The sequence below is a fragment of the Lingula anatina genome, chromosome 8 (genome assembly GCF_051362555.1).
Source record: "Lingula anatina isolate TDL-2025a chromosome 8, LinAna3.0, whole genome shotgun sequence".
Lineage (NCBI taxonomy): Eukaryota > Metazoa > Brachiopoda > Lingulata > Lingulida > Lingulidae > Lingula > Lingula anatina.
In genome coordinates, this window is record NC_141774.1 from 8,402,770 (window position 1) to 8,428,607 (window position 25,838).

Below are 25,838 nucleotides of genomic sequence, written 5' to 3' on the forward strand. Positions count from 1 at the left end.
TACATGAATGAATACGCTGCCAAATTTGTTGCCACTTAATCTATAATAATCTATAATAAGACAAATTAATTGTTTTATTCGCCCAAGCTACGGTATATAAAAAAAAGATCCATTCAAACCAACCAGTTGAACTTGGATTTGCTGTCTTTTGCAATTTTAATGTACTTCATAGCTCTTGTTACTCACTACATACTAGATAAGCTGGCATTCTTATTGGTGGTGGTATATATGTGTTTCACTTTTCTGTAGTTTTAATCAAAAAGCATAAAGTAAGTAAAATAACTCTTATATTGAATTACGTGAGAAACTTGACAAACTTTGTAATCACAGTATCACAGAAATTAATTTCAACAATGATTTTATTTCGTTAGGTATTCACTTTTTTTTCTTCTTTTTTTGTTGATCTTTTTGTGGTGCATCAAAGTATCTACATCTTTGTTCATTTCATGTCTCGTCTATCTGTTATGGTTTCGAATCTTGTAACTTTATCTCTCTCTCTCTCTCTCTCTCTCTCTCTCTCTCTCTCGAAGTCCCGTGCTTCACGTTATAATTATTTTTCGGATTTCCATTAAATGTTGTATTAATATATATCTAGATTTTGCTATTAAGCTTATACCAATTTAATGCTTGTGTAAAATTTCTTCATGCCCAGTAAAACTTGATAGTTTTTCAACATTTTTCCGAAATGGTTAATATCAAAAGCTATAGGAAAATTTAATTAAAATACATGTATATAAATTACATGCTTAAAATCACCATCTTTTGTCAGAGAAGATTTCAGTTGGATTACTCAGTTCAGCATAGTTAAAGGGATAATAACTCTTCGTATGAGATCTATATTTCATAATAAAAACATTTTGAACAACTCATAGAAATTCAATATATTCTGTTGTACAAGAAAAACGGCAATTTTAGCTATCATTTTTATATCTGAGCTTGTCTTTAGACCACGTGACCCCCTTGATGGCAAAACTCTCTTAAGAGATGATAACAAAAAAACAAACTTTTTAGAAAAAAACAGGGACTAACTTTGAATGTAAAAATGGATTCATTAACCATTGGTAAGTACTGGAAAATTGTTGCTTACTCCAGAAAAATTCATTTTTGGCCAGAACGAAGAGTTATTATCCCTTAAATTTTTATTCATTATATTTATTTTCACCAATTTTAATTCATTTACAGACTCATATACCCTGCTCATAACTAAAAAAAAAACCTATGCAGTGACCAAAATGAGTAAAATGTCTATTTAAAATTAGTATGGCTAATTTCGGTGCAGAGTGAATGTAATTTAAAGGTAATGTTTAATTTCTGCTAAAATTTTCCATGGATATAATTTTTGAGTACACTTCTTACATTTCCCTCTGTCACAAAAGTAATTAACAATAAAAAAGATAGATAAATTAATGAATTAATTAATAATTAAAATTGATAAATAAATGTATAGATGGATAAAATAATACATTAATTAATTAATTGAAAAACATCAAGCGCCAATCAAAATCGCATCAGTAAGCGTTAGGCTTTTCAATTGCAAATATATACAACAAATTCATCAAAATTTAAAAATGTACGCTTAAAGCCATTGTTTTCGAGTACAAAAGTACTTTTTTAAAGTTTTACGAGAGAAATCCCCATGACTCAATCCCTGTTAAGAGAGTTGACTCGAAAATGTGCAAATTAGAACACAGAAATGGTGTATATAGGTCTCAGTTTTGTCAATTTTCGTTTTTGGCATGCATTGGAGATTGAAGGAAAATTATTTCGTTATAGTAAGTTCTAATGCACTTTTTGCGTCTTTAAACACTAACCCTGATTAAATAGGCGGAAAAAACCCTCCCTGTGTAAATAGAAATCACCTGCTCCGTAATCAGTTTCTTAATGAAAAATATTGTACGTAATTACATCTTTGAACATTAATGATGCGGGCGCTAATTAGGAGGATTATCACTGCCTTTAAATGCATCAATCCCATTCAGAATAGAAGATCCGAGGAACTTCTGGTCCACGGACCAAATATGGCGGACCCTTCATGGAAGAGCCAACTAAACCGCTGATGGTCTCCCGGCCTCCACACGTGCCGTCCTTGCAGGGGTCTAGCAATTAAATCTCGGAGGCGTGATTTAATCTGTTTAATGACGCTTTTAATCGAAGTGGACATTGATTATCTGGCTAATACAACGATAGATTGTGAGGGGAGGGATGTGCACTGGGATACGCACCGCCCCCTCCTCCCCCTAAGCTTCGGAGATCCCCCTCTTCACCTCTTCCTCGCCTCCCTCCATCCCACACCCAACCCTGTACCCCATGTAAAAGTATTATAAGAAGTGAAACGAGAGAAAATGATAATTGTTGAATTCCTGTGTGTACCATGATCGAAGTTCAGGCCCGTAGCCAGCAATTTCAAAAGGGGGGGGGGGGGGTTCGTTTTCTGAAAAAGTGGACCTTTTTCCAGAAAAACATCATGTATTAGATCAAATTTTACTCAGAGTGGACCTTTTCAAAGGAAAAAGGGCGGTTCTTTCGAACCCCCCGAACTCCCCCCCCCCCCCCCCCTACGGGCCTGAAGTTGATTAAAGGAAAGCTGTAGGCCTAATATCTAACTTGGACATTAATTTACATGGAATTCCACACCCTAAGTTTTTCATACTTTTAGTTACTTTTGTTATACTTCAGTGTAGTAGTGAAACTTGGACATTATAAAGGAAGTGGATAAAATATTTTGATTAGTTCCACGAAGCGTTGGCCAAGAAAAACAATAGGCATTTCATGGGTGGATAAAATCACCAACACCAAATTAAAGTGCTGCAGAGGGCAAAACTACCGGTCGGCGATTCACACTGGCGCGGAATCATTCCAAAGGCTCTACTAAGGTGGGTTGGACAAGTGGACAAGTGGAAGGCACAACCGCGATCGCCATTGCGACAGTTGTGAAACGCAGCCGCAAATGCGCGAAGACTTTGCGACGGGGTTGACTGAAGCTGTAGGGAAATATATGAAGAAAAAAAAAAAAAAGATTTACCGCAGCTACGCAAATTGTGAATGTCGTATGAAAGCCGGTCCTGTGGTTGCCGAAAATGCTCTTTTTCTCACAGGCTACATCTAACAAGATGGCAGGTCTTGAGGAACCCAACACATGATCCTACACAAAACATCTCGTGTCCACAGTGCGGCAGAGTTTGCGTAAACAGATATCACATTTTAACTTCGATCGCATTTATAGTCAGTTTGCAGATATCCCCTCTTCTTTTTTATATCCTTAAACGTTTAATCATATCAACTCTTGACAAAAATCAACATAAAAATACGAAGACCTTAACAGTCGTCCACTTTCACTCTATGTTGTTGAAAAAAGTGAGAAAAATGCCTCCAATTCAAACAGTGTGTACGGGCCAACCGAAATCTGCGGATAAACTGCTACGTGCCCTTAGCTCTCCCTAACGACTGACATAGGCTATATGTTTTTCTAGTTTAAATTGAGAACGCGTAGGTTACATGTAGCTACATAGGCCTATTTTATTAGATAGGCCTTTTTATTAAGATGCAGCTGATGAAAAAAAAAAAAAAAAAAAGACGAAAACAATACAAAACAAATCCAGAAAAAAAATCCCTTCATTTCAAATGAAATTTTTGTCCCTTTTTTTTATTTTCCAATTTAAAGATGACGTTTAAAATCTGTTAAAAAGACCAATGGTCATGTTCATTTAACAGTCCTATTATACACCACAGATATAGTTGTTATAGGCAGGGCCGTAGCCTGAGCAAAATGCCAGGGGGGGGCAGTAAGCGGACACGAGGGGGCAAAGCCCCCGAAGGGAGAGGGGGTGTCCCCCTACCAGTGTGGAAAATTCTAAATCCCAGGGGGGGGGGGGGGGGCAGCTGCCCCCCCTGCCCCCCCGGAGGCTACGGCCCTGATAGGACAATATCTTGGGATGTCAGGATATCTACCAAAATTAATTCTTTAAAATTCTCCATAACAAAAAATGAACCAGACGAGACAAAATTTCGTTAAGTTGAATAACGAGTACAACCCAACCTAGTTTTGAGGATTTTTTTTAACGAAAAAAAAAAAAGAAAAAAGAAAGAAAAAAGGCGTTGGTTTGCTAGGCCTAAGTGGGAAATTTTACAATTAGTTTTTCAGACAACAATATTAAATTTGCTCATTTGAAGTTGGTGAGACTGAGTAGACCTATAGGCCTAATATTTGTGATCCAATATTTTGAGTTTCGCGATATCTCCGGAATGATTTATAATTAATGGTTGAGGGTAGATATAGGGCCTAAATAGGGCATCGTACAGTTTTAAGAAATAGGCCTACAAATTACCTAAACTAGGCTTAGGCCCTATAAAATTTGCGGTAGGTCCCCTTTCATGAGTGTTTGTTAACAGAAACATTTGCTGAACAAAAAAGACAATCAATTGTTCATTTACCTATCAGAGCATACTTTTTAACGTTAGTTCTAATGTTTATTTAATTACATTGTATTCATACATGTAGGCTCTTTCATCCTTTAGGTCTGCTAGACTATCTTAATACTGAGGGGTCTATTTTGTAAATTATTTTTCTTTTAGATCGTTCCGCAACGAAATTAGGGTTTGAGAAAATGCATTATAGAGAGCAGACCCCTCTTAAATCAATATTATCCTAAGAGAGTTAGGATAGCCCATTGAAAAACAGTGAATCACAAGTAACATTGCACAACTCGTTTAGCCTAGATGTGCTGAATCATGGAAGTCGTCACTGCGCAAGCGCCATGACCCAAACCTTGACCTCATACCCACAGGCTTAGAAACATAAACCACTACTCGCAGCAAGACGGTGAATTCTAAAATTCCGCTGTGAGGGTTAAGACGATCCATTAACACAGGTTGCCCAGATGGGTCTACTGTCCGAAGGGACGCCACTGTCATGGGAAGAGACCAAGGCCAAAGCCGATCACGTACGAGAACATGGGATCACCCAGTTCATTAATCTCTGGAAACGACATAAAGATGTGAAGAAGGACTGTTTACTTTGGGGCGACGAGGTAGGTAGATGAAAGGGATTTTCGCTGTTGTGAAGTGTGATTGCAAAAGTAAAAACGCCCTGGGCGTTCGTGACGTGTCAAGGTCTCAGACTGCATAAGCTTGTCGATTTAATGTGTGTTATAATTGACAATTTTGGTACTGTATTCATAGTAAATATAGAGGCCCATCTCATTTAACTATAGGAGGAATATAATTTTGTGTTCATTTTTATTATATATTTCAATATCTCTAGGTTGAGTACACATTAGTTCACTTGGACCACGAGAACGAGAAGAGCAGTCTGCTACTTAAGGGAGACAAAGTTTTACACGTGCTACAGCAACAAGAGAGAGAAAACCCTGCGTAAGTTTTGGGAGCTTGTGATAGGATTAAACGTTTGATGATTGGTTTTGAAACACTCAAACACAGCCTGCAAGGTTTTATATTGGTGCCATTCCAAATGGTAAGTCTGATTGGAGCAGGGCCAGGAAAATTGTGCAAATTTATAGTACTGTTATACTGTACACTGTCTTTATATAGCTTTAGACCAGTTCTTCATGTTGTAGGGGTTGACAATAATTTAGTAAAAACCCCTAAAGCAATTTTTTATTTGGCTTATATTATCTATTCATTTGTTCTTGGATGGGGCTGAGAGGGGTCAGGGGATTTTGAGTCAATCCATTAATCTATTTAGGCAAGTAAAAAAAAACCGGGTAGGAAAATTGGGGAAAGCACTTACAGTACACCAAAGACAAATACACAGATCCCTTATTACCATCCTCTGGCAAGTAGACTGACTAGTAGTATTAAGACTGGTGGCGTTAAGAGTTTTTGGCACAGCCTGTAGATAGGTAAGGGCAGCTTTAAAATGGAAAGGAGCCTAGTGGAAAAGACCAGTTGCTAGTAGATCTTTCTTCTTTCTCAGTACTAGTAGGCAATTTATAAGATTATACATCCACAGCATCAGTTATACTGGCCACTGTTTTTTGCTTTGGGGCTGCTAGAGTAACACCATTACATAAATAAATAGATTAATGTACTACAGTTGTCTGGGTCGTGCGTCTATCACCTGTGACGCAGAGCTAAACAGGACTTACAAGGGGCTGTCTGTATCAGGGGCCATTCAGAAAAGATGATCCAAGTATTAAGTGATCCGCCGACCAAATATGGCCGGTTTCAGAAGCGATGCCACTAATCCCATGATGGTCTCCCCGCCTCTACATGCGCCATCGCTGTGGGGCCTAGCAATCAAACATCGGAGCCGAGATTTAATCCGTTTAATGGCACATGTGGAGGCAGGGAGACTATTAGAAATCAGCGGCATCTCTTTTGAAGTGTGGTCGGCCATATTTAATTGGTGGATCAGTTAGTACTCGGATCATATATTCTGAATGGCCCCTTATAGTTAGGGTAGGTCAGCATAGAAAGCGCCCGCTAGCACATAGTTTTAAATTGCCTGCTTGAACGATACCAATACATACATAGGCATATGGTTGAATGCTCTAAGCCTTGGAGTAAAATTAGAATCAAGAACATGTAAATTCTTGTGCTTACTTGCTGACTAAACATTTGGTCTAAAAGCTGAGATCAGTTTTAAGTCAGATGTCTTAATTTTTTAAAAATTGATCAATGCTTTTTTATTAGCAGTGAGAAAAGGGGAAAGTTTGTCTTAAGAACTTAAAGTCTAGTCTCGTGTATCATCATGTATGCGCAAGATGTAGCCCTCTAATTAGGAGTTAAGATCAGTGGGTAGACAGTGGTAGTCAGGTTAAAAAATGCAGTCTACATTCAGCATGTATACAGTGATGGTTTCTCTAAACAACTAAATTTGGTAATTAAATTAAAGAAAAATTATTTTTTCCCAAGAAAAGGTTCTATCAAAACGAGACACTGATGTATCAATACACAAATATGAACTTGGATACTGTTCCATATGTGGTTATTACTTATAATTCTTAAATTCCTCATTTGAAAAAAAATCAGCAATTTAATTCAACATTATCATACACTTAAAAATAAACTTAACTGGCTGATATAAAATTGCTAATTAATACATAACCAATTCTCTTATTAAAACTATTTGCAATTGGTATTTAAGATGATTTCTAAAAGTCAGTCGTACTTAAACAGCAAAGGTAGGCAATCTTTATTATTGTGAAATGATAAACACATTTAGGACATGCAAAAAAGGGAAAGGAAGGGAATTTTCTTTTTTAAAATATTATCAGTTATTTGGTTAGTGGTGAGCAGTAGAATGCATGTTTATTGAAGAGATACATACATATGCATCTGAGCTTTTTATTGTCAAAACTATCTATTCATCTAGAAACTTTGTATGTAAATAATATTGAATCATATGTTTTAGGGTACTGGTGATTCTTTTAATAGGGAAAATGTGGACTTTTGGTTTCATGATTTCATTTTATAATTTATTTATTTAGATGCATTGGAAACACAAATTGACCAGTTTCTGAAAAAAAGTCATATGAGTTTTGGTAGTATTTTCAAGTTTATGAAAAAGAATCATGATAGCTTTTGCTTTTATTTTCAGTTTTTATGAATCATGAAAAATCTGTACATTAGTAAAACAGTGCTGCTTGAATGGGCTCATGTCTTTCATTTTATTTATGAACATCTTCTGTCTTTGCAAAATCATGAGCAGATTTTTTTCACTAAGGTGTTTAAGTGGTGCATGTCTAGACGTTTTAAGAGCAGTAGAAGTAATTTGTATGTCTAGCTTAGAAATGTAACTAATTAAAAAACTTGCAATTCATGCATCATGCCTTTAAATAACCTGAGATAAAATGTAATCTTTACTTTCACTGCAGAATGATTGCCTATCCTAAAGATTGTATCTAAACTTCTTGAGAGAAACTTGTCAAGTAACAAACAGACAAATCAAGGATGGTTCAAAATACCTACTTTTGTTGAATGAACTTGAAGTAATTTTAAATAACAGTCCGGTATTCAATTTTGCTGAATCATTCTAATACCAGATTGTGTTGTTTATTTTTCATTTGTCATCATGATGTAGCAATTTCTTTTCTCTTTTTATTTCATCTTGGTTGTAGGCAGTTTTACTGGATGTTTTCTATGCTTGATTTTAAATATGACTTGTTACTTTTGCTCCCAGTTTCTAATATGATCATATTTTGCCTTTCATCTTAATTCTCTCACTCTTTTACTCACACACACACACGCACACACACATGCATGCACGCATGCACACACACGCACACACACACCAGCGACAGATCCACAGATATATTTTGACGGTCTTTTAAATTATTTTTGTTGATCCATCCTCCATTTTTGACTGTCTTCCGAAAGAAAAAATTAGATCCCTTTCAATGTAGACTGGAAAATTATGACCATCTTCCAGAAGATGACTTACTTCTGCCCCTGTGCTCTGTAACAGCAAGAACTCACCTCTATCTCTCTCTCTCTCTTTCATATTACATGACTTCTCACAGTTGAACATTTTAAACTGCTACCACACAGCTACATAATATAAGCAGGTCGTCTTCAAGTGGCAGGTAGTCCATTAGGACCAATATTTATAATGGAAGTAAACTTTGTAATATTTGCTAATGTCCTGTACCTTTCAGTGTTGTTGAACCATGAGTTCATTGAACCAAGGATAATCTCACCTTAAATGCCTTGGTTGTATAATAGAGACATGTTTGCATTTGTGATGGGTAGATCTTTCTCCTTGTAAGAAGAATACGACAACAACTCCATCTTTTCAGTGGGGAAATATTGTGCATTTTACAGGCACAAAATTTAGAGGTCTCAATTTGTTTTTAAAAATTAGAATATTCCTAATGGCTGTTGGCTACAAAATGAAAAGCCAGGCTATTCTAAAGTTCTATTCTATATAGTAAAAGCACCAGAAATGCTATATAGAAATATAATTTTTGTAGTATCTGAAAGTTAAAAAATTTTGGCCCATCGAGTCCTTAACGTATAAGAAGAATCCACAACTTGCCTGCATGGGGCCTAAGGTAAACCTGACAGACTGCAAATTTATTTTAATTTAAAAATGACAAATTATGTTCATGCATTATGATAAAATGATAGTGATATTATAAAAGTGTAGATAATATTAGAGAGGAAAGGAACCAAAAGTGGTGTTTTTTTTAACTAAAAAGAGAAAAGCAGACCATAAATTTTGATATACATGTACAATATAACAGCCTGATACGTGGTGTTCAATTCATTATTGGGCCTTTTATTCTTGAAATCTAGCATAGCATAAGTGGAAGATGGACCACTTATCAGCAAGGGGTATCGTTCATCAACTGAAGCTTCATATGTTCTATCACGTACACCTTGTTAGCTTGTGTTGTAACTTGAATTAATTACCTAGTCTATGTCATAGATCAAATACCAGTTGCGGAACTATTTTGCATATAGCTACTAGTAGGCAGTGTTTCATATGACTGAAGTTAAGCACTGTGCTGTATTTCATGTATTCGCACATGCCACATGTATCTTCGTTCTACCAAAAATGTAGCATGGCTCGGGCCAATGTTTTCTGGTCAAACTGTAGTTTGAAGTTGATAAGATAGTCATGAGTATATATCACAAGTTTTGTGATGAATTTTACTTCTATAAAAATATATTTAATAATTTATTAATATCATTTAATGATGAATGTAATTTGTTCATATTTTCGCAGGGACAATATGGCAGCAAGAAATAAAAATAATTTTAAAAAAGGAAAAATCTTCCATAATAAACAAATTTTGCTCATATTTTTTCAGGGACCTAAAAACAATATGGCGACCAGAATATGCAAATTACATGGTGGAGGGGACGCCAGGGAAACCATACGGTGGACTGATGGCTTACTTTAATATGGTGGAGGCCAACATGAGAAGAAGGTTAATTTTGCTTTTAGATAACTTTTCTCGTTTTGATATTTCATGAAAGATTATGTTAACTATTCATCAGAATCAGTACACTTTATACATTGTCTTATGTATTTCCTATACATTTCATTGGAAAATGAATATATATACATTCTACGTAAGATAAATTACTAAGAAGAGGAAAAAAATTCATTAAAAGTTGTCGTTGTCTTTTGTAAAAAAAAATTATAATAGTATCTGTTATAAATTTATAATAAAAAAATCAAGAGGATCAGGTAGAAAACCAAGGTCAGCAAATATAAATTTTGATCATATTTGTATTATAGGAGAAAGGAAGTGATGAGACTTCTGTCCGAGCCGGGAGAGACGGCCCTCTCTGTTGTCACATTTCCAAGGTAAGGAGATCCGTAAATGCTTCTCATTCATTTTCATGACAGACACCACATGACATTCACTGCCTTGTGATTTATTTAATTTTATTCCACGAGTGATGTATCGAACATTGGGATAATTGCTCTCGTATGTTGCTTACAAGAAATGCACATATACATATTTATATACGCTTCAGTATAAATACAATGAAATACAAGTGTGGTTATAGTGTTGTTTGAAGCAGCAGTTACAAGCATTTGTCACTGCAACCACTGTATTAGGGAGGGGGGGGGGGAACTGGGGGATGGGACTATCTTGGGGAGGTGCTGTTCGGGGGGAATCGTTCTGGAACCATGCAGCATAAAAGAATGTAAGTATCATGGCTACACCTTGAGGATTAAACTATTGTATAATGCATACACTGGGCACAGGGGAAATGCATACTATTTCTAAATTTAGCTGACCTCAGCTGTCATTTTTCAGCACAGTTATAATGGAGTATGTAATACAAGATACGCTGGGTGTTATAAATTTTCAAATGGCCTACATTTTCCAACTTGGGTCACTTTATTTTTAACCAGTCTGTTTCCTATAACCTACTTTTCAGGTTGGTTCGACCTTATTTCAGTCATATTGTTTCCAGTAATCTACTTGTACCCAGCTTGGGTCACTGTATTTTTATCCAACCTTTTCCAATATTAAACCTACTGTTTTCCATTTTTTTCTTCACTTTGAGTTTTTATCCAGTCTGTTTTTATGACCTACTTTTCCAGGTTGGGTTGCCCTAATTTCAGCCGGCCTGAGTTCCCGCCCACACCTACAGAGGGCGCCTCTAGGTCTTTATTTTACCCTGAAGAGGTCATCTTTCCAGGACACCCCAGATTCAAGTAAGAATCTGTAGGTTAATAAAAATTAGTTAGGGTCTGTGTCCAAAAAAAAAAAAAAAATAGAAAAATAATTATAATAAAATAAAGCATTTTCTTCTGCTGACCCTTGAAAAAAAAGTGATGAAAAGTAGCAATTTGGCTAAATGAAAATAATTGCTAGTGCTACCCCAGCTAAGCATGTATCATTATATAAACTGCGGCTATTATTATATAATAAAAAAGAGAACTCTGGAGCAGTAAATTAAGGGTTTACAAGCTCGAAGTTCTTTATTATCATATCTTTTCCAGATATTGTGTAAGATTTAATAAAGATATGACTGTCATGTTGTTATAGGACCTTAACAAGAAACATCAGACAGAGAAGAGGAGAAAAGGTGGCAATTAATATTCCAAGTAAGTTCAGTAAACCTCTAAGGGACCATTCCCAAACTCTGTCGTACTAACTGTGGATCGATCTATCTCTGAGGACTAACCCCAATATGGCGATATTGTAATACATATACCTGTACAAATTACAATGTATCCTCTGCTTGACGTTTTAGTATTCAAAGACAAAAAACACACCAAGTCTTATCCTAGAGGTCTTATCACAGTATGTCGATATTGCAATATATGTACATTTACAAATTTTTCTTGTTTTAGTTTTCAAAGACAAAAACACACCAAGTCCTTTCCAAGAGGACTTATCCCAATATGGCGACAGCGGGGAGTCTCAGGCGGCCTCCCTGCCTGACCACATCTACCTGGATGCCATGGGCTTCGGGATGGGGTGTTCTTGTCTCCAGATGACATTCCAGGCGTGTAATATAGACGAGGCACGACACCTTTACGACCAGCTGGCGCCGCTTTGTCCTATCATTGTAAGTTTGTGTGTATGCAGGCATGTGTGTGTGTGTGTGTGTGTGTGTGTGTGTGTATGTGTGTGTTTGTGTGTGTGTGTATGTGTGTGTGTGTGTGTGTGTGTATTTGAGAGAGAGAGAGAGAATGAGAGAGAGCAGGTGGCAACATATGTGGATACAAGCAGGTCTGTGATAATTCTGGAAAATGGCTGTGTGTGTGTGTGTGTGTATGTGTGTGCGTGCACATGCATTTGTGCATGTGCATTCAGGTGTGCACAAGCACACTTGCTTGTGTTGGTGCGCGGCACTTCTACTTGAGAGAGAAAGAGATAGCGATTAGAAACATTTGCAAAAAAGTTCCGCCTCAATCATGAATCTTCACTTATCAGAATTTCCCCACATACTCAGTTTTATAATTCTATAATATATTTTTGTTCAAATTTTCAGATGGCCCTTAGTGCTGGTTCACCAATCTACAGGGGTTTTCTGTCTGACATAGACTGCCGCTGGTTTGTGATCTCCAACTCTGTAGACTGTCGGACAAGAGAGGAGAGAGGCCTGGAGGTATGGACTGCTCACAGCGCCATCTATTGAGTGTTTCAAGCACCACTTTGCCATGAAGGCTATCATATAACACCCTGTTGACAACCATTTGTGTATTATCAATAATATGATTATTGTTAATTAATGATTAAATTGATAATGAAATTAATCATGAAATTGCTAAGTATCATATTGAGTGAATGTGCCAGTGGTTACAGTAAAGATTACTTTGAAATGAGAATAAAATGAAAACAAATGCATGCTTCATTTCTCAATTGAATGTGTAGGTTTAGTACAACATGCATGCTTGTTGGGGAAAAAAAAACTTCTTAAACACTTTTATCGCAGATACATCAGATATATCTGTAATTTGTCCAGTGAAATATGCTGTGGTATGTTGAAACTAATTTCAGTTGTTTGGTAAAAATATTGGAACCACTTCGACCCCTTTGATTTGATTGTTATGTGTTCTTTGCCATGCTTCAGCCCCTCCAGAAGGACAGATTCAGGATACATAAGTCACGTTATGACACAATAGACTCTTATTTGGGACCGTGCAATGCGTGTTATAACGACATCGACATGGTTTACGACAGAGACATATGCAGCAGGCTCAAGGCAGCAGGTGATTGATTGATTGATTGATTGATTGATTGATTGATTGATTGTTCATTGGTTGGTTGGTTGATTAATTGATTGATGTGTTGGTTGATTGATTGATTGAGTGGATTGGTTGGTTGGTTGGTTGGTAAATTGATTGACTTATTGGTTGGTTGGTTGGTTGACTATTTGGTTAGCAGGTTGATTATAACAAAAAGAGGGAGTTACGGACAGTTAAATAAAAAGAAATGAATAGGAATTCTATGCACTCAGTATAGTAAGGTATGTCATATTATATTATATTATATTATATTATATTATATTATATTATATTATATTATATTATATTATATTATATTATATTATATTATATTATATTATATTATATTATATTATATTATATTATATTATATTATATTATATTATATTATATTATATATGTTTCAGGTGTGGATGAGCTGTTGGCAAGACACGTGGCCCACTTATTTATCAGGGACCCCATCTCATTATTCAGTGAGAAAATTGACCAGAACGATGAGGAAGAAAGTGATCATTTTGAGGTAGGAGCTACACTGCAGGCCTGTAGCCAGCAATTTCAAATGTGTTTTTTGTCTACTTTTTTACCCCTTAAGTTGACCAAACTTGAGAAATGGCATAAAACCCAGTAGATTAAATTTTGATTGAGAGTGGACCTTTTCTGTTCTTTTAACCCCTGCCCCCTGGCTCTGGGCATGTATTGATCGTCATCTCAAACTGTCATTGGTAGTTTGAAATACAGGTTTTAAATGTTTGTTTGTTTGTCTCATCAACTTTTGTTTGAATTTCAGAACATCCAGTCCACAAACTGGCAGTCAATGCGCTTCAAGCCGCCGCCTCCAAACTCTGACATTGGCTGGAGAGTGGAGTTTAGACCCACCGAGGTAATGACCAATATGTAGTGGTCAAAGGCTAGAAATTAGGTCACATTCAGAACAGTGGACTAACTAGTTTGAGGGTCAAATATGGCCGACCCACTTGAATACTTCCCCACGGGATAAATATTAGCATCTATTAGAGGATTAGGCAAGCTTATTAGTGGGTCGCTATATTTGACCTGCGGACTACTTAGTCCACTGTTCTGAATGTGGCCTTAGATAATATAATATTTGCATATATTTTTTATTATATCACTTATATTTATTGACACTATAATATGTCTGCAATTGAATTGAGTTTTTGATGATTACGAAAAAGATTATAAATACTGTCGCTCTTTAGTTTTTTTGGTTAATCATACTTATACGCTACAAGTACTCACTTTTTGATAAAAACAAAACAAAAAAAAATCATAAAAATTGTATTTCTTTAGTTCTTTGGTGATTTTCATCTTATCTAACTTCGTCATTTAATATACTACAAGTATAGAATTCTTTATGGGATCCTGACATTTCTGTGTATTTCACTCCAGGTCCAGCTTACAGACTTTGAAAATGCAGCCTATGTGGTGTTTGTGGTGCTGCTGACCCGAGTGATCCTGTCTTTCCATCTGAACCTGGTGATACCAATATCTAAGGTGAAGTACGGGACTTTGTATGTTATTACTGTGTGTGTGTGTGTGTGTGTGTGTGAGAGAGATAGAGAGAGTGGGGTGGGGTGTGGCTGCTAGTGATAACATGTTGTGTTAATATAAATTATGAATAATTCAAGATTATATATTTAATATTTGGTGCACACTTTTGTTAAAATAAAATAGGTAGTGATGTATGGTGGAATATAGGTCCATGGAGCTGGGTATGTAATCTTTGTTACAATAAAAAAATAAATATTCTGAAGACTGTTTATGATTTACTAGGTGTAATCTACTTAAATGAACCTCTTATAAGTCTCTTTTAGTTGATGTTTTTATATTGTAAATAATTCAGTGATGACAAAGAGGTTTTTTGTTTAAACTTGGAACATTTCAATTCCAGGTAGATCAAAACATGAAAACAGCAGCCAAGAGAGACGCTCTACGCCAAGGAAAGTTCTACTTTAAGAAAGACTTGCTGACAGGTGAGTGTTTACATGCTACCACTTAAACCAGTGCAGGTTCAGGTCTAGATTGTGTCACTGGATGACCAAGTGGATTACTAGATTGCGGAGGTGCAGTGTAAATTCCCCGTAAACTTTCCTAAAATTGTTTTTTAAAATCAGTTGCTAACTCTTTTAGTTAGGCTGTTACCTAACAAACCAAAACAGGAGTACTTGTAGGTAATTATCCATTTTTAAAGATAAATTTTGACAACAATTTTTGATTTACAGGTTATTCCCCTCCCAAGGCCTCTGAGTGCATCTGTAACTGTCCCTGTGGTAATGTGGACATAAGTCGTGCAGTGGATGCAGAGGATGAATACACCGAGATGACCATTAATGAGATCATTAACGGAAAGGTAAGCAACAATTTATAAACATGTTTTTGGCTTTATTACTAGGTGCATAAGATATAATTGCTTTTTGGACAGTTCCAAGTTAACGACTGATGAGCAACACGTAAAGTATAAGTGATTTTCAGACAGACATTGATGGATGACACTTCTTTGTCAAAGACTGACTTAGATCAAATATTAATTCTCTGAACTGGTTATTAGTGTCTAGCTCACATGCCTGACAATTGTGCCTGACTAAACAAATATTGAGGAAAATGACCATGATAATGAAACACAGAATGAAAATTTCAGTAAACTAGACAGGAGAGAGGTCTTTGATGTTTATAATACATGTGGAGTTTTTTTTTTTTTTTTTTTTTTTAAGGAGGAAGATGGCTTTCCTGGTCTGGTGCCTCTAATGGAGGCTTATCTGACAAATATAGAGACGCTGGATGTGGAGACAAGGTGTACAATTTCACAGTACTTGAAACTGATCAGTAAAAGAGCAGCAGGTCAGTGAGTCTCTTCTCCCCTCCCCCCCTCTCTCTCTCCCCTTCTCTCTCTTCTTAGCATTTTATTATTTCAAGATTTATTTATATTCCTGTCTTTCACGCTCCTTCTCTCCCTCTCTCTTTGTGTATTTCATTTGATGAGATGAAAGGAGAAAGCATAAATAGATAATATGATCTTATCATGCCTTTCATCTTTATTCCCTCTGTCATTCCCTCTCTTTTACACACACTGCAAATACAAGAACTCTCTCTCTCTCTCTCTCTCATTTGATCTGATGATAGAAAATGTTTGGGAGGAAACATTGCTTTTGCAAATTAGTAAATACAGGCCCGTAGCCAGGGGGGCTCGAAAGAACCACCCTTTTTGCTGGGAAAAGGTCCACTCTAGGTAAAATTAGATCTATGTACTTAAGGATTTTATGGTAAAACCATAAAAGGTCCACTTTTTCAGAAAACGACTCCCCCTCTGAAATTGCTGGCTACAGGCCTGATATTTGATAAAATAAAAGTTCTATTAAAGTAACCTCCATGCAAATCTTCCTCCACTCCAGGTGAACTGAAGACCACGGCTCGTTGGATGCGCGACTTTGTCACCTCCCACCCTGACTACAAGCAGGATTCTGTAGTGTCAGAGAAGATAGCGTACGATCTCATGAAAACTTGCGACCTAATTACCAAGGAGAAGATTGTTGAGCCTGACTTGTTGTTCCCAATCATCACGCGGACACAGGAGTCCATTCCGCACGCAGTCAAAATAGCAGAGCAGCACTTGAATGATAAACACGCTGTGACTGGTCATCATCAGATCGACCATGTTTATCAGGATGGAACTCTGAATGGAAATGAATGATTTTTTATTTTGACTATTTTGTAATTGAGGCCATTTTTACAGTCACATCTCTTTTTTATTTTGTTCATTCTTCTAGTTAATGTAGTGATAACTGACTGAGACACTTTCATAATTATTTTTATTATTATATTTTTACTTTAATGCTGCATTTAGATGGTCCTGCATTTAAACACCCATTTTAATTTTGATGTTCCCAATCAACGGAGAGAATAATTTATATCATTGCAGCAGGACTCTGCATGATGTACTGAAATCAAGTTCTGATTAACGAAGTCCATGCTCTGGGTTAAATGACAGCAATCTTTGCGGATTTGTTTTTGGGAAAGACATCTCTAAACATTCAAAGGATTTTACAAATGTAAAGCTACGATGGCAACATCAGGTTGATTTATTTATTTAGAGTTTACTATTTATAATGTCACTTGGGTAGCTTAAGCATTGCGTTGATGGTAACTGAAACCATGTTCTATGATACTGATGTTTGTTATGTCAGAAGTAAACGAGCGCCTTCTAAATGTTGTACGTGACGGATGAGGGTGTTAGATAGACAGGGAAGCCTCTCAAGTGAGTAAAATTTGTGGAAAAATGACAAAATATAAGACCCCATTTCCATAGATTAGATCGATCTACTTTAGATAGACCTAACTTCCTGGGGGTTCACGCTAAATAGCTGTCAGCCGGGCAGACACGAAAGTTAATTACCCCCTCACAGCTTGTAGTAGGCGGGACGGACATTTAAGCCGGATTATCTGACAGTAATCTAGTGAGACTCCCCGCAGGGATAGATCGATCTAAAAGCTCTGGGAATACAGCCTAAGATTCCAAAGCAGTTCACCAAACATACAGACATATTTCACAGACATGAAAAAAAGGATAACTGAGCAGTGAAAAAAGGTTTTATTGTTTATTAATAAATAATAATGTGTTATAACTACATTCACAGGTTCTCAGCTCATTTTAAGGCTACCAGTAGAGCAATACTGTGAAAGGCTTATAGGTTGCTGATGTAATAATCTTTTTATAGATTCTCATCTCCATTCATTTTAATCATTTATGATTTTATATAGACTTTTTGAAGGGTCTAAGTTAATATTTGTTTCAAAGAAACTTATTTGAGTCACTGTAGTAAATTGCTTTGAGGGACCAAGGTCTTATACTGCTGGAAGTATATTATTTATACTGATTCTGGATATTATAGCGACAGAAAAAGTGTGAGAAAATGAGCTCGGGTATTTACGCAATAAATTTGAAGTGTGAATTAATAATTTCTGCCCCCCCCTCCACCCCCACCCCCAGGAAAAGGATTTAGTAATAGTTGATAATGCTGATTTGAAAGTTTAAAAAGCTGTGTTTCCTATTTAAAATGTGAAGCTTATTCTAGATTTGCCATATCAGAGCTGTAAGCATTTCAAATACTGGTACTTCATTTATACATTATTTGTATATTTAGTTTCTTTGGACATGACATTTATGGTGCCTTTTATCTCATTTTAGTGCAACTGGGTTCTCTTGGAGAAAATGTGTTAAGACAGATATACCAGTAGTGATATTTAAAAAGGAATTGTATTTTGTAATGAGGCATTGAATATAAGGGCATTTTTTATATTGGTTTAATTTATTTATTTATTTATTCATTTATTAGTTTCTTTGGGAGTTAAATTTATTTTGCTTTTTATTTCCTTTTACTACAATGCTTTAATCCTCAGAAAATGTTGTAATGGGTGAAGTCATAAACAAGAATTTAATGGTATCATATAAAGACATTTTCTTTAATTTATTTGTGTACTTTTTATTTTATTATTTATTTGCAATTCTTTATTTATTTATTTATTTGTTTGTTTAATTATTTAATGAAAGCAAAACAAGTTTTAAAATTTAAATGCATTTTTATTGCAAATAACTTGCATTGTGAAACACAACATGATCAAATTTTAAATCTCCCATAGAGTATGGTAGTGGTAAAATCAGCTGGCATTTATAATTAATTGTTAATTATTCCCAGATGTAAAAGAAATGCTAAAATAACTCGAACAAATGGAATAAAACAGAGACAGGGTATATTTAAAAAGAAAATATTGTTTATTATTAAAAGAATATTTATTGTCATCCCATTGTTCATCAGATCTATATACACCACCAGTGAAATCGTAACAAAGAAAGTTTTAACTTCACATGAAAGTTCCTCACATGTTCACTTTTTAGCAAGGTTTATTTCTCAGTCCTGCATGTGCTCTCGTTGAAGTTCGTTGACTATTGAAGTTTGTTCAGCCAGTAATGAATAATAAGTAAAGTCAATGTGAATGCTGTCTATTGTATATCTGCCATAAAGGTTTTTTTTATTGATTTTTTTTTTTTAGTGAAAGTTTTCGTTCCTTTCTGCAAGTCACTGGCATCTGTCATACTGGTCTCCATCGAGTGTCCCTCTGTTACCTAAAAATAGAAATACAAGTAAGGGTGCATTCAGAACACGATGATCCGCAGACTTGCAGATTGTAGGATCAAGTATGGCTGGCCAACTTGAAAGCTTGTCGCCAAATAGACCCCAAATAGACACTGAATAGATTTCAAGCAGGGTTTATGCGGTAAGTTGTCAAGTGTGTAGGCCATATCATTATCTGTAAGTCCGCTGATCTGCTAGCTTGTGCATCAACTTTGGTTGTGAAAGCTTCCTAAATTTTATGCAGTTATTAGGGACTCTTTTTAACTAACTTAATAATTTATTTTTAAATCTTTTTTTCTTCAAGTCGATGATAATGATAATTTATTTTTTCAATTGCACTCCAGTTAGTTTAATTGAGTTAGTTTTACAACAAATACAAAAAATAACTGAATGTAAGTGCACACAAGACGTAATTGAACAGTGTTAGGAGTTAGTGGCATGTTTAAAATAATTTGGATCAATATCTTGGAATTTTTTTTAAATGTTCTGCATTATAAAAGAATTTTGGAAGTTCCTTTTCATCTTTGTTAAGCACCACAAACTTGTTATCCATAAGTTTTCTCATACTTCTTAATACCGTTCTGAATCAAGAATATAAATTAGATTCTGTAAAATATAAAACATAGACAAGCATATACATATGTAAAACTCAATTTAAGTATTAATTCCCTTTCACATAAAAAATACGAAATGAATACAGTTCAAAAGTATCTGTTTATCAGGAATTGTAGCATTTTAATGTAAAAGTTAATACTTTGATGAAGAAAACAATTAAACAAAATTTGACTTGGGAGACTTTGAGAAGCGTTCACTTACGGGGCGGCCTAGAGGGGTGAAGTCCTGCCGCTCTTTGGCGGCTTATCGGCCTGAGCCTGCCAGTCATCTGTGGACCTTGAGGCTGTCTCTGTATACCCAGCCGTCTTTGCACTGCGGATTGCACTGTGGAGTACTCCCAATCCGGAGGCCGTGCAAAATAATTGGAGGTTTCGGCAAGCGAGAGCATTTTCGGGGCGCCACATCTTCCCCCTTGCGTGGCTTTTGTGGCCTCGCGCTGCAGGAGCGCCCCCTCTCGTCCGATTTGATTTTTCCCTTGCAGCTGTGGCCCCAGGTCAAAAATTGCGACCGGAGTCACAGGTCTAGCTAACGGCCGTATTTTCTCAGGGCGTGGAGCTGACGGCCTATTGGGGAAGAGGGTATTACCTCTTCCCAGTGCAAGGGGGACGGGTGTTTTCGCGGCAAACCGCTCTGTGTGCTCGTGGATAAGCGGTAGTTTCCCCTCTCTACGGTTCTCTCTTAAAATTAAACAGTAATAATAATAATAATAATAATAAACAGCTGCTACTTTCTTCTCATTTATTTTATTTTAATCAATGTGCTTAGCTTAACTTTTTATTTAATAAGATCCCAAATCTCAAAAGAAATGCCTAGTAATCAGAAAACCAGGCATATTCTTTTTTTCTTTTGAAAAACCCATTCAGTGATAGATAGGCCTATGGGTTGCGTAGACATTGCCTATTTAAGGCCTAATAAAATAATAATAATAATAATAATAATAATAATAATAATAATAATAATCGCAACATTTTAAATAGTTGTGGTTGAAGTTATGTACGCACGTATCCTCAGAGCCGGTACTTCAAGTTTTAAATGGGGCACTTTTAAATTATGTAGATCTAGGTCTAATAAATGGTTCTTCGTCAAAAATATCTGCTACATGTCCTAGTGCAATGAAGTTGTAATGACGTGACGTCATTAGTACGTAGAGCTCGAGGCACGTACTCGAGCACGTCCCTCACGGCGCGTTTCTTACCATAATCATTTCCCCTTCTAGCTAAACTATGCTAGCAATAGATCTAGTCTAAGTATTATTACTGATGCATCGGCATTCCAGATGTCATATATTATCCAAGCTATCGGCCCCTAGACCTTCTTCAGGGATTATCCTTCGGGCTAGCACAAAGGTTTTCTAGTAGTCAAATAATTGCTCATTTCATACAGCCCTGTCTGCGGATGATCTAGTCTAGATGTTTATTAATTTTTATTGATTTTCATAAGGTAAGTCATTTTGATCCTTACGAATATCAAATGCACCTCGATTTGTAAAATTTTCTGTTTTAATTCCTATCTCCTGGCGCATTTTAGTAAAAAGACTTAGATGTTACCTTCCGTGCGATAAAGAAAACAAATGAAAATGTATAAATTCGCTCCAAGTTTTTTAGATTAGATAAGCGTTGATTTCCTATTCAGGTTCCAACTGGATGCTCTTTATCGGACTCTTCCTCCAAAACTAGCTTGTGACTTCCGATGATGTTAATTTCAGACCTATAATTGTCATATTTGAGTTCCTGGTCATCCCACCACAAGTGTTTCACGACCTTTCTTATTATAGTTGCTGAAATGTTGATTTTTTCAAATCTCACATAGATATCTTATCATTGAATACGCTGATAAAAGACTTCGCTTGTTATTGCATAATAACACTATACTTACTCATCCACCATATAAATAGGTTTAATTTTTCTATTTGTCATATAATTTGTCATTTTCACAACAATCGCACTCGTCAAAACAGCAACGTGACCTCACGTCAGACGTCAAGGTACGAATTGGCTAGTGGGGCCTAGTTACCATGACAACTAGCCTCGAAACAATGAAAGTAAATAATTTTTTACCAAAACATTGATGGTTTTGGATGATTGTCCCGAAAATAACGACAATATCAAATCGTGTAAATTTTTTCAAAGACATTTGTCAGGTTTTGTGGGAAATTAAAACCTAAGTGAAAATCTCGATTAATCTCAATCCAGCCGTGACGTAATATCATTTACTATGTTACAGAGCGTAACGATACTTTTGTTCACCTATCGGTAGATTCCCAATAAACAGGGGCCTAACGCATTCAGTTTCAATTTTGGTTGAAATTAAAATAGAAATATTTTTGAAAGATCTTCCAATATATCTGACCTTGCTGTTTACTTGGTTTCATCTCAATCACTGTCAAATGTTATATCTGCAACGGTATATTCAACCCAAACATACCCAACGACTAGGTGTAAATATGGGATTTTTTTTACTGATTTATATATAAATATATATCATTTACCCTGCGATAAGCTTCCTTTTTTATTAGAGCCCATCCTTTACACAACTGAATTCTAAATGTGCATGTGGTGTTGATGATTTTGAGAGACATTTTTGTTAGGGAGTTCAGGGCACGTTGCATGCACTCCATATGTAGTGTAAATAATAGTGTTTTTTTATTTCTTTCTCACGATTTATTTTAAATCAAGCCAAACCGGTCAATTGATGACAGCAGTTATAAACAAAATAAAAAAAGGTATTTACGAGAAGGCTGGACGACTAAATGAGCAGCCCTATAGAAAATGTCCAACCTTTTAATATCATCATCCACCCACCTGTCTTCAACCTCCCTTTTCAACCTGTATTTACAACTTGATAATTTTTTTGTTAATTTGTTGTATTGTATACTTAGGTTCATTCACCCCGCTAAAACAATGCATATGGGGGTTAATTTTTTTTAATTGTTATACAGTTGTAGACTTGTAGTCGAGATAACAAATAAAACACCAGTCAATGAATATAAGCGAGATTACTTGATTTTTTATATCCTCTCCCCTGCTAATATGCCTTTTATATTTTTTCTTTCCAAATCTGACGCTCGTTGAATATTATAAAACCAGCAAAAAAAGTAACAAGCCAACCAATGTGTTTATATGAAAATTTAATGGCATACATGTACCTCTCTCTCTCTCTCTCTCTCTCTCTCTCTCTCTCTCTCTCTCTCTGTGTGTGTGTGTGTGTGTGTGTGTGTGTGTGCATGTGTGTTTGTGTGGTTTTTGACAAGTTTCGGTATCTCTTTTGCTCAACTTCCCGGAGTACTTCTTTACCTATATATTTGAACACGTAGGTCTAATTGTTTAGGAATAACTTGTGCTGGAACAAAAGAGGAAAATATGTGTTTGAATTTAAACAAGACCCGTTGTTTCATTAACATTATTCTTATTCAATGCTAACTTCAAAAACTTTCAAATCGATGATATGGAATCCAAAGACTTTGTAAACCAAACAAATATGAATGTTTTTAATATAAATTGAAAACAAATACAGGCACTGGTCAAATCCATCTTTATCATACATATCCACAAAGAAATTATAAATCAAAATAATAATTTGCATTGAATATATTCATTTGCATTTACTTACAGGGAGGTCTGGGAGGAGACCGTCCCGTCTTCCATTGAGCCGGTCTGGGCCTATATGGTCTTTGGTCATCTACTTACAGCAGCCCAGAGCTACCAGTTGGCTACATGTGACCTGTCCTTGCCTTTGCACAATCATCTTTCTTGGAACAGCACAGCTCACTTCGCTGTAGCTTGTGGACGCCCGAAGTTGTTTGCAGTCTTCTTCAAGAAGAGAATTACAGTACTCAAGACACCCGGTGCGACCTTGACAACCTTGACATCCACGCTCGAGCGATTTCTCCTGTGGATCTTTAATGGCTGGTTCCAGGTCATAGATAGTGACCGCAGTGGTTACAGGACGTCCCAGAGACCGCAGAAAATCTGGCTTCTAAGAAGGGCCCGAGAATGCTGGCGTTGTGATGCGGTAGCACACATTTTCGATTGTATGCAGTCTAAACCTTCTATCTTTATAATTTCTTTTTCCTTAAAAAAGTGGGTGAAACAGCCAGAAAGCTGCACAACGTGCTCCTGTTCTTTACATAAACTCTTTTTCGTTGGAACAGCAGGACGTAGACAGTCTCCGACAACGGAAGAACTTTGGGTCCCAGCACCCCTGGGTAATTTCAGCCTTTTCCTTGACGCAGCAACCCCTCTCGAACAACTTCTCCCGTCGGCATGAAACTTTAATTTTAGATCAGTTATTGTAAAGGAGATCACAGAGCGTCCGAGAGGGTGCAGAAAATCAAAGCGCGCTGGCGTCGGGGCTCTTGTAGCTCTCATTTTCGACTGTTGGCAGTCTCCTCTCTCTTTGTAACTTTTTATCTTAAAATAATGGATGAAGCGTCCAGTAAACTGTGAGCCGTGCTTCCGTCTTTGCATAAACACTTCTTGATACAGAGGAGTTAGATACAGTGAACATGGACAGTCTCCGCCAAGGAAAGCACTTTGGGGCCACCGCCTCTCCTGCCCCCTGGTGTGGTTTTTGTGACCCCGCTTGTGTGGCTTCTCTCGTCTGCTTGAACCTTGCAAGTTTGATTGAAGATCAATATTTGCGGTCGTTGGTCATTCCAGATCTTGTGTGGGCCTCTCACTTCAGGTTTGTGGGCTGTTGGTCTATTTGGGAAGAGTTTGTTCCCTCTAACCATCACAAGAGGCACAGAAGACAGAATGCGTGGTTGTTCAAGCCGTGGCAAATGGCGGCAGTCTCCCCTCATTTGCTACTCTCCTTTATAATACAATTTTAATACAATTTCTTCGTTTGCTTATTATCTATTTTCATTTCTTTTTTACTTATTTATTGATTATCGTCATTGGGCTGCAATTTGAGAATTGTCAACATTTAAAAATATTTTTTATTGCTTAACTTAAGGCCTATAAAGGCAAATATTTTTTCTCCTTCGCCTCCCCTCTTCTCCGCCTCCACTGATAATAATAATTGATGAGGCGTGCAACCTGTGCAACCTGCTTCTGACTTTGCACAAACATTCTCCTTGGTACAGAAGAGTAATATGTTGAACGTGGACGTCTCCGCTCTGGATAACATTTGGGTTCAGTGCCTCTGGTGCTTCTTGCAGTGTCCTTGTCAATTCTCTCTTGATATACATGTACTTGGCCAAAACAGTTCGGAAACATGGCTATTTTGAATAGTTATTATATTATATATATATGTAGAATACACAAATGAACTAAGGTAAATATCGTTACCAGATATTGATGGTTAATACACCCACCATTCGTTACTTTTATATATTCACTGAAGACTTTCCCACTACGTTCCATACTTATTTGACCACTGAAAAACAGTTTCTTTTTCTATACTTTTTTGGTCGAGTGCCCTTTCCTCTGAATAAAATTTAAAAGTTTTTTTGAAAAGTGAAAATATTGTCTTATTATTCATCTGTTTTTTTTTTTCTATTTTATTTGCAATTGAAAATAAAAATTCATGCAACATGGAATGATTCTATTGGTGTTTATACAACGACAGTCCACAAGTCACGCTGCACTACGTCAACTCGTAATTATTATAATTTATACCGCCATGGTTATCTACTGGTTTCTTTTCCGCTTTGATAGATCTAAACGCCTATCAATAACAAAATCAAAATTCTCTATCTACAGGCTGTGTCTCCCCTGTATAGCCATAGGGGAGACCGGGGCTAGTTGGAGCCCGGGGGGAAGTTGGCCCCAGTCAATTTATGAAAAAGTAGCTACGAGGTAAAAAAAAAATGGCCACATATTCCTTTTTTTTCTTTTGTTTTTTTCTTTTTATTTCCAGAATATACCAATAATACACTAAATAATAACTAGGATAATTAACTAAACCTCTCA

The 25,838-nt window shown here is 36.3% G+C and overlaps 2 protein-coding genes across 2 annotated transcripts; one reads left to right on the forward strand and one right to left on the reverse strand.

Moving 5' to 3' along the window:
• Positions 1–4,745: 4,745 nt before the first annotated feature.
• On the forward strand, positions 4,746–18,941 carry LOC106161623 (glutamate--cysteine ligase catalytic subunit). The gene is made up of 16 exons (XM_013538648.2): positions 4,746–5,027; positions 5,261–5,370; positions 9,774–9,893; positions 10,208–10,276; positions 11,027–11,140; positions 11,475–11,533; positions 11,783–12,000; positions 12,427–12,543; positions 13,009–13,147; positions 13,570–13,682; positions 13,950–14,042; positions 14,570–14,674; positions 15,072–15,153; positions 15,403–15,530; positions 15,892–16,018; positions 16,570–18,941. Exons 1-16 carry the CDS (start codon positions 4,878–4,880, stop codon positions 16,866–16,868), a joined length of 2,043 nt encoding a protein of 680 aa, XP_013394102.2. The 5' UTR covers positions 4,746–4,877; the 3' UTR covers positions 16,869–18,941.
• On the reverse strand, positions 18,925–23,674 carry LOC147760307 (uncharacterized). Its single transcript, XM_087019447.1, has 3 exons — positions 23,533–23,674; positions 20,125–20,600; positions 18,925–19,298 (listed from the first exon to the last, which is right to left on the reverse strand). Exons 1-3 carry the CDS (start codon positions 23,565–23,567, stop codon positions 19,252–19,254), a joined length of 558 nt encoding a protein of 185 aa, XP_086875573.1. The 5' UTR covers positions 23,568–23,674; the 3' UTR covers positions 18,925–19,251.
• Between the last annotated feature and the right edge of the window lie 2,164 nt (positions 23,675–25,838).

Bases quoted from the DNA above. Each gene is read 5' to 3' on its own strand.
- LOC106161623 (XM_013538648.2), top strand. From the start codon at position 4,878: ATGGGTCTACTGTCCGAAGGGACGCCACTGTCATGGGAAGAGACCAAG. The intron at 5,371-9,773 runs GTAAGTTTTGGG...ATATTTTTTCAG, and splicing joins CAAGAGAGAGAAAACCCTGC to GGACCTAAAAACAATATGGC. The intron at 12,544-13,008 runs GTATGGACTGCT...GCCATGCTTCAG, and splicing joins GAGAGGAGAGAGGCCTGGAG to CCCCTCCAGAAGGACAGATT.
- LOC147760307 (XM_087019447.1), bottom strand. From the start codon at position 23,567: ATGGAAGACGGGACGGTCTCCTCCCAGACCTCCCT. The intron at 20,601-23,532 runs GTAAGTAAATGC...TTTAATTTTAAG, and splicing joins GTCTCCTCCCAGACCTCCCT to AGAGAACCGTAGAGAGGGGA. The intron at 19,299-20,124 runs GTAAGTGAACGC...TTCTATTTTTAG, and splicing joins TCACCCCTCTAGGCCGCCCC to GTAACAGAGGGACACTCGAT.